Raw genomic sequence first — 8,578 nt, 5'->3', positions numbered from 1 at the left:
TGGGGAAAAGTAAAGCTTATGCTTATGGGTTTCAAATCCATTTCAGTTAATTATTATAATTTGACCGATTTTCATTTATCATATGACGATCATATAAAAGTTATCAAATTAACAGCATTGTAAATGCATCAGATATAGAATTTACCTGACACATTTTCAATCATATCATTTTCAATGTATTATCTTATATTGTTATTGTTATTGCTCAGTTCACACCCTGGCAGGCTGCTGCCGGCCGATCTGCACTTAAGCCAGGCATGAACCTACGGAAATTTAGTCGTGGCCTATGCTAGACCGTATAGCATAACGACTTTCCTTTCACTAGCAGGCTTTTTGGTCCCACTAGCGTCCGATTAGGGGATAGTAAGAGATTAAAAGAATAAAACGCTGGCCAGACTGAGCAGTTATAACATGTTATAACGGTTGTCAAATAATTGCAACACAGAAACCACAATCAAGATAGCGCTATAACATGTTATAACTCTGCAGTCTGAACGTACTATAAAGAAGAGAGATAGACGATTTTGTTGTTTTGCTGAAAAGAAAAAAAAAAAAAAACGCCGGCTTGTTGTGCAACATCAATCAAATTGGTTCATTGTAGCTGCGCCATTACGGACTGAGCTAAGCGAGGCCCAGTGTCAAATGAAATGTATAAATGGTCGCACATACCGTTTATGCATTCTTATAGGACCTACACAGCAAAAAAAGTTGTTGAATATTACATCGAAACAGCTGCAACCAGGTCAATCCAACGGTTGTGTAATATAACGTAACACGTACATCGATTTTGCGAACAAAATTACATCCATTGATTGTATCTGCTTTTTGCTATTACATCATTATTTCATTTTTTTGCTATTACATCAGCTTGAATTACGTTGATCGATATTACATTTTTTTTGGCATGTATGTGGTCCCGACCAACCGTTCGTGAAACTTCTTCAAAGTTCTTTATACAGAAATAAAGATATATGTCGGCAATTCTTTACTTTAAATTTTCTATGATTTCGATGTACCATTTAAAAATCTTTATTGATCGATACTTACATTTAAGATTATTTCTTCATCGGTCATATGATAGTAATCTATAAAGGTACCATACTAAATTTCTTTTAATTTCGATATGTCACATGGACTTTAGTATTCTTTACAAATATTCATCAATAAATATTTAAATACTGATATCATCATAACTTTGAACTTTGACAAAGAACAACAAAGATTGCCATCGATGCACATTTATAAACTCCTTGTTATCGATTTGCATCGCTGGTTAAAGAGAGTTCGAGACACACCAGGTGACAGATGGCAATGTTTATATTATTTATCGACATATTCGGCACTTCATCGGAAGAAGCAATCTGCCGGTAAATGAACGAGAAGACCGATGGCCGCGACGCAGCAAATGTTTACCATTGTAGTTCTTCAAGTTTACATCTATATATTTAATAACCCGTGATAGCATGCGTGGTGGGATTCTCGGCATTTGGAACCCAATGAGGAAAATTGATACCTTTTTGGCCTCTATTACACCTACATGGCGGACTGGTTGATGGTTATGACAAATAAATATTGAATTCATGTATGAAAAGATTTACAGAAATTTCAATACACCACATACTAGAGTGTGTTTGCCTGTCGTTGATAAGCTCATCAACAGCAGCCGTGGACCCGAGGATTAGCAACCAACAACGAAATCAGTACACCCCAGATGGCATGGGATCGAAACTAGAAATTATTCAGTTCTAAAATCACAAATAAAATCAGCAGTTGTGTATCGATATTTTGATTTTTAAACAGAAATCGATATTTTGATCTGGCAACACAATCGATATTTTAACATTGGTAACGATTGGTAGCAGTATTTTGAGAAAGATTTTTATAAACGATTCACGATTAAACTTTTAGCAAAGACTACAAATCAAGAAGACTGGCAACTTTACCAGAATCCAAGTGACAGATACAATGGCGCTGCGCTTGAGTGAAGGTGGAAGCAACGCATAGAAAAATGAGCAAATACACAAACTCTTCTTCTGAGGATTTAATCTTTGCTATCAAATTCGTTCGAAGCATTTACCTTTGAGCGGCAGATGACGCGATTGTACCTGTCTCATAGCGTTCGTATGAGAAAATGGAAGAGTTGCCAGTCTTCTTGATTTGTTGTCTTCGCTTTTAGCATCTTTACAATTAGTCATGAAATGGTGACGATCGCTATCGATTTTTCTTATGAATGGATCTTCAACGATGTATAGAAAATTAAAGAAAATTAACGAAATGCTTGGTCGGGGTTTGTCTTATGGAATGTATGAGGCTCGAGGAAGCAGGACAGATTTTGTTTTGCTATGGTTAACTGCGCGTATGCTGAGTAGATAGAAAGGAGATTGATGATGATTCTGAAGATTACCTGCAAAAAGATGATGCACGATGAAAGAAGATTTTTCGTAGATTGATTCGGTAGTGTGAAATGTTTCGAGCATCTACGCCCCCCTCAATAAGGCTGATGTTTTGGCAAAAATGCAAAACACAGGAATAAAATAATTGATTTTCGTTCCGTGTAGTGAGTTACGGTGAACTTTTCCAACACTGGTTTGGATTTATCGAAAGATTTAGCTATCATTTTTTTTCTTTGGATTTGTCATTGCAGACATGTAGCTAGCATTTTAGGGATCCATCAAAACTCATGTACTTTACTAATCAAGGTTTTTATTACTTCTTGCGTGAAGTTGGAGATGCTTAACGAATACCAATATCAGCCTTAAGGTGAACATTTGATACGATATAGCTTACACAAGATCAATTCTCGAATATTGCAGTGTAGTTTGGACCATACCAAGAAACTTATATAAGTCGTATAGAATCAGCTTAAAAAAGTTGTTATTAGCTCTTAGAAAACTAGCCTGGACTTTATTTCCACTTCCTTCCACGTGTGGAGGTCACGTTATATGTTGATTAACATTGAAACACTGAAGAAACGAAGGCAAATTGCTATGCTTTATAAATATTTTAAGATTATTTATGTAACTATGCCTAATAAGCTAGATTAAGAATAATATTGACTGCAAGAGTTTTATCCCGTAGAGAATAATACAAATGTAACTAAATGTATATAGGGTCTACACTGATTGGTGAAATAAATAAATAAATAAATCTTTACCAATAGATCCATTACTCGAACGTCAGAAGAAACAACCAATACATCATTTATGGATGTTCCTCTGCATGTGCTTCATTAAGCATTAAACATTAGAAAATAAAATCTCCAAGTATGGGATCTTGAACATGTTTCCACAATCCATAATCAAAAAAAAAAATATGCTTTTCAAGACTAGAATAGTTTTCTAAATTAGAAATCTCGATAATTTACTATTGTGTGTATTTTTATATACAGCATTTTAAAAAATAGCTAGAAATGTTCAGATGTTTCCTTATCACGAAACCTCGAAAATTATTCATGTTCCAGATTAGTTTTACAAGATATTACAAAATTTTACAAGATATTGAATTTTTTTTCAAAATCAAGGCTGCTAAAATCGACTTTCAAGTTGAATCTTTCACTTAACTCATTTTTCTTCACCAATTTAAGTGCTTCATAAATGAAATGAGGGTATACTCGTATACTTAATTAATTAAAAATGTTTGATATTACACACGCATAAGTCCAGTAGTGCACTGTAGAGGAGATCACTCCCACTTACATCTTCAACTCAACAAAGTGTCAAACAGTCGCACCACGTCAGAAGGCGAAAAACGCCAATCGACTGTATACTGTTCCACGCATATCATTTATACGGCAGTTATTTAGCAGAAAAAGAGGCAACAATAGAAAACTATCGACGACTATCACGGAATTTTTTTTTCGGAACAGTGCTTTTCCTGGGAATAGTTAATTTTGCAAGATGTCTCACCGCAACCGTCAACAGCACCATAAAAACAGTGCTCAATCAGCGAATCCATGGCAAAAGACCAGTGCCGGCGGAGATGATGCGGTGATAAGCAGCTCCAACCAGAAGCATCATCGGGCGACCAGCGGTAAGAAACCGTCGGTGGCAGAACCAAGTGGCAATGATAGTTTCGTTAAGAAATCGGAGGAAAAATTCCACCAGGCCCACCGAAAGCACGTCGAGTCGGCCAAGAAGTACACCCAGCAGTATGAATCGAGCGAGGATGAGGACGAGGGGGGCTCTTCATCGCAGGAAATTCTGGGCAGTGTATTGAAGAATTACGCCGGCGCTGGAATGGACATTGGCAAGACTCAGGAATATCTGCAGAATCTACTGGAATCGCGTTCGGCCGTGTGTTTGATTTGTATCGGGACGGTGAAGCGGGCGGATTCGATTTGGTCTTGCCAGACCTGTTTTACATTTTTCCATTTGCTGTGCATTCAGCGGTGGGCCAACGATAGTATATCGTTGAAGCGGATGAGCCATGAGCAGCAAGAGGGATACTACAACAATATGGGAGAGTATGTCCCGAAGCCGGCTCTTTCTGTACATTGGGATTGCCCAAAGTGCCGCAAGGAGTACGAAAAGGTAGATATACCGAGGCACTACGATTGTTTCTGTGGAAAGGAACAGAATCCGCAGAATCATCTCTGGTTGATTCCGCACTCGTGTGGAGAAACCTGCCGGAAGCGACTGGTACCAGATTGTGGTCATAGTTGTGTGCTCCTGTGCCATCCGGGGCCGTGCCCACCGTGTCCGCAAACGATTTCAGTCTCGTGCAAGTGCGGCCAATCGGCTCAGAAGACAATTCGGTGCTCGCAGCGAAGCTGGACCTGCCTAAAATCGGTGAGCAGTTCTTGAAATCTTGAATAAAAGAGGGGAACTCATTTGATTTGTTTCATTACAGTGCAAGCAGAAGCGAAACTGTGGTATTCACGAGTGCGGAGCAGTGTGCCACTCGATCGACGAGTGTCCACCGTGCAAAAGTCGGAGCAAGCAAAAGTGCCTCTGCGGGGCAAAAACCAAAGAAGTCAACTGTTACGAGTCCCGTTGGCAGTGTGGTAAAGTTTGTGGAAATCCGTATGCTTGTGGATTGCATCGGTGCGAGAAAGTTTGCCACGAGGGTGATTGCGGTGAATGCCCGATGGGAATGCCGAGGACTTGTCCTTGCGGTAAGACCAGCTCGGTTGCGGCCTGTTCTGAGGAAATTGGAACGTGTGGCGATACATGCCAGAAGTTTCTGGAATGCCAAGAACATCGATGCAGCGAGCGGTGCCACCCGGGCAAGTGTGGCCAGTGTATGGAACTGATGAAGAAGCCGTGTAGATGTGGAAACATGATCAAGGAGGTGGCCTGCCACAAGCAGCTGGTTTGCGAGACTAAGTGTAAAAACGTTAAGAGCTGCAATAAACATCCCTGTAACAGGAAGTGCTGCGATGGGCAGTGCCCCCCATGTGACAAGCTATGCGGAAAAACGCTGACATGTGGGAAGCACAAGTGTTCCTCATTGTGTCATCACGGACCGTGCTATCCGTGCAATCAGAAGGCGACGGTCAAGTGCAGGTAAGTGGAATCAATGCCGCCTGTGATGGATTTATGGAGTTCAAACGATAAATATTTCAGATGCAATGGAACAATGCTGGAAGTTCCCTGTGGCCGTGAGAAAAAAGTAGGCTCTGTCAAGTGTCGCTTACCGTGCCGCATCCCGTCTAAATGTCACCACACGAATCCTCACCACTGCCACCAGGGCGACTGTCCGGCTTGTCAGCAGGTTTGCGGTCTGAAAAATGACACTACCAATTGTGAGCATCCTTGTGGGGCCAAGTGCCACGATGCGGTAAGAGTTGTAACGAAAGATAAGAACTTCAAACCCGTAGGACCGTGGGATGTTCCGTTGGAAATTGTGAGTTTTTCTCATTTTCGCTTCCGAATCAGTATAATAAAGATTTCTTCAATCCTAGGTCGAAATCAAACGACTTCCCCATCCACAGTGTGAGGTAAAAGTTTCGGTTACATGCATCGGAGGTCACGAAACGGCTCTTTGGGCGTGCTACCTCTCTAAACCGACATCTTGTGGACGAGAGTGTGGTCGTGCTCTGAAATGTGGAGTACACACCTGCCCAAAGCAATGCCATGTGGTGAAAAATCTAAACTCAACTCAAGAGGAACCAAAGTGTCAATCCTGTACGGCTGGATGTACAATTCCGAGACCTAAAGGATGCACTCATCCTTGCAAGAAACCCTGCCATCCGCCACCATGCAATCCGTGTCGGGCTCCCACCAAAACGGCTTGCCATTGCGGTTTGACGCAGATTTTCTACAAATGTCACGAATTCTACAGCGACGACAAGACTGAGGATGAACTGAACCTTTACAGGGAAAAAATACTCAGCTGCGGTCAGAAGTGTATTAAGAACGTAAGATTCTAATCAAATTATGCACTACAAGTAACTAAGGGCACATTTTTATCCACAGTTTCCATGTGGTCACCGTTGCAACTCCACGTGTCACTCGAGCGACTGTCCAAATCCGGAAGCTTGCAGCAAAAAAGTTAAAATAACCTGCGACTGTCGAACGCGCAGAATGGAAGTCAACTGTAGCGTAGCCCGAAGCAAATCCAAAGCTCTGGAATGTGACGAAGGCTGCGAAAAAGTGAAACAAAGTCGAACTCGCCAGCTGACGGAGAGGGAACGTCTCCAAAAGGAACAGGAAGAAGCAGAGAACCAACGTGCTCTGGAAGAGTACGAGAAAAAGTTTGGCCCCAAAAAGTACCGGGAACGCAAACGGATCCAGGTGGAGGAAACCAAAGAAACGAATTACTTGCTCTATGTACTACTGTCTGTGGGATTTCTCGTGCTTGCCATGGCTGTCTATTTCATTTTAGCTAACTAGTTTTATTTGTTATCGAGGTAGGTTGTAGTTACCTATTTAACTTTTTTGCTTTCCTTCGTTGATTTTTTGTCCTTGCGAACTAAATCGTAGACATCGAAACGAATGTCATAGTCGATGTGAATTGATCGGAACACCATTAGCGCTACGAAGCAAATAAGAGATAGTACCAAAACGTATTCCGCTCGGTTTCTGCAAATGAGAAAGAAAGCCCTATTAGAATCCGGGATGCGTTATAAATGGCATCTATCACCAGTCACTTACTCAAACGGAGTTCCGCAGATTGTGTACCAGTAGGCTCCCTCTTTGGGTGGCCGTTCTAGACAGTGAAAATCAAAGTACTGCTCGTCGTAATCGTCCGCGCACAGATAGGTGCGTTTCTCCAGGGTTTTCAGTATGGTGTGAACTGGGGTTTTAGCCTGACAGTCACCGATTGGCTCGTGGAGACCAGCGGCAACTACGTCCTCTGGGTTCAGGAAGGCCACCATAGCAAAGAATACGGAATAGTGGACGACCAAATGCAGCATCAGAGCCCTTCCCATGGTGTCCAAACTGAAAGATGATGGAAGATTATTCAGCAATGTTTAAACTCCTTTCGTCGAAGCATCTACCGTTCCGGCAGTCTCCTGTTGCTCTTTCGATCAAATTTCCACAACGTGGTCAAGAAAACGAACAGAAGCGTAACGGCCGTCACCTCTCCGGGCACATTGTAGAAATCGTGAAAGGGATGATACAACGGAATGAAGAGCAAAGCTCCACCTGGGAACGAAAGTAAGGCCGCCACTACCACCGCGGTCAGTTCAGCTTTCACAGATCCTGCCTGCCAGCGATCCAACTTCCGACGGTCCATCCATTTACGCACATTGTGGAAAAAGAATGAAAAAGCGAAAGCAAATGTTGCATGGAAGTAGTACGAATTCCACGGCACCCAGTAGTGCCGATCGGCTATGTTCGGATCGGTATCGTGCCACGTCCAGTGGACGAACTTTACGCTAACGATGTCGTACGGTAGATCAATGAGTACCACCAGCAACCCAGCAGCCATATGCTCCGACCAGCGACATTTGAGGTGCAATTTGGATACGGCCCAATGCGCCTGATAGTAGAACACCGGGTCTGTATTCGATAGGAACAATCGACAGTAATTTCGATTAGATAAGATGAACCGAAACCGACACAAAGTTGGTTGTACTCACAGAGAAAGATAATGTACAGCGGTAATCGGTGACCGAAGAAATCGATAGGCGTTTTTGAATGCCAAAAGTTATCAATACTAGGCACATAGTAGGTTATCAGCTCGACGACTAATCCATGACAAAGCGCACCGAGGAAAAGATACGGCCATCGTCCGCCTCGTTTGAATGCGTGGATTATGCAAAGTAGTGCTCCGAACAGGTATGACGCCTGGCACCAGATGTAGCTCGGCTGGGCACGGTACAGCTCGAGTGGATTCTGGAAATTGACGAACCACGGTGGAAAGTCCTGCGAGGAACTTACAGTTAAATCATGATTACGATCTTTAATGAATAAATCCCACTTACATTGTTGACTTCTTCCCGGGTTTTCTCGATGCCAAATGTACTCAAATTATATCGGTCCATCGTCGCCACAATGGCTAGAACTTTTCCCGCCGGTGTCAACCGACCAACTAACTGTACAATCCTGCAATCAACCGGGTTGTGGTTACCTTTATCAACAAAATTTCAATCATCTTTCGGCTATTTTGATTTATAACAACAAACCGATCT

At 42.2% G+C, this 8,578-nt stretch overlaps 2 protein-coding genes across 2 annotated transcripts; one reads left to right on the top strand and one right to left on the bottom strand.

Moving 5' to 3' along the window:
* The first annotated feature begins 3,727 nt into the window (after window positions 1-3,727).
* On the top strand, window positions 3,728-7,009 carry LOC135699651 (NF-X1-type zinc finger protein NFXL1-like). The gene is made up of 5 exons (XM_065219942.1): window positions 3,728-4,787; window positions 4,849-5,504; window positions 5,565-5,844; window positions 5,903-6,358; window positions 6,417-7,009. Exons 1-5 carry the CDS (start codon window positions 3,897-3,899, stop codon window positions 6,831-6,833), a joined length of 2,700 nt encoding a protein of 899 aa, XP_065076014.1. The 5' UTR covers window positions 3,728-3,896; the 3' UTR covers window positions 6,834-7,009.
* LOC135699653 (uncharacterized) lies at window positions 6,866-8,474 on the bottom strand. Its single transcript, XM_065219943.1, has 5 exons — window positions 8,372-8,474; window positions 8,027-8,312; window positions 7,442-7,946; window positions 7,095-7,382; window positions 6,866-7,022 (listed from the first exon to the last, which is right to left on the bottom strand). Exons 1-5 carry the CDS (start codon window positions 8,429-8,431, stop codon window positions 6,866-6,868), a joined length of 1,296 nt encoding a protein of 431 aa, XP_065076015.1. The 5' UTR covers window positions 8,432-8,474.
* Window positions 8,475-8,578: the final 104 nt, after the last annotated feature.

Source organism: Ochlerotatus camptorhynchus, unplaced genomic scaffold (assembly GCF_037179485.1).
Source record: "Ochlerotatus camptorhynchus isolate MF236.1 unplaced genomic scaffold, CSIRO-AGI_Acam_v1.1 ptg000113l, whole genome shotgun sequence".
Lineage (NCBI taxonomy): Eukaryota > Metazoa > Arthropoda > Insecta > Diptera > Culicidae > Ochlerotatus > Ochlerotatus camptorhynchus.
Note: the sequence above shows the minus strand (reverse complement) of the source record. Positions and strands in the feature narration are given on the sequence as shown.

What these genes read in the sequence shown, in the direction of transcription:
- LOC135699653 (XM_065219943.1), bottom strand. Translation starts at nt 8,431, where the DNA reads ATGGACCGATATAATTTGAGTACATTTGGCATCGAGAAAACCCGGGAA. An exon ending in GCTGTACATTATCTTTCTCT is followed by an intron (nt 7,947 to 8,026) that starts GTGAGTACAACC and finishes TATCGAATACAG; the next exon opens with ACCCGGTGTTCTACTATCAG. An exon ending in AACAGGAGACTGCCGGAACG is followed by an intron (nt 7,383 to 7,441) that starts GTAGATGCTTCG and finishes ATCATCTTTCAG; the next exon opens with TTTGGACACCATGGGAAGGG.
- LOC135699651 (XM_065219942.1), top strand. Translation starts at nt 3,897, where the DNA reads ATGTCTCACCGCAACCGTCAACAGCACCATAAAAACAGTGCTCAATCA. An exon ending in GCTGGACCTGCCTAAAATCG is followed by an intron (nt 4,788 to 4,848) that starts GTGAGCAGTTCT and finishes GTTTCATTACAG; the next exon opens with TGCAAGCAGAAGCGAAACTG. An exon ending in GTCAGAAGTGTATTAAGAAC is followed by an intron (nt 6,359 to 6,416) that starts GTAAGATTCTAA and finishes TTTTATCCACAG; the next exon opens with TTTCCATGTGGTCACCGTTG.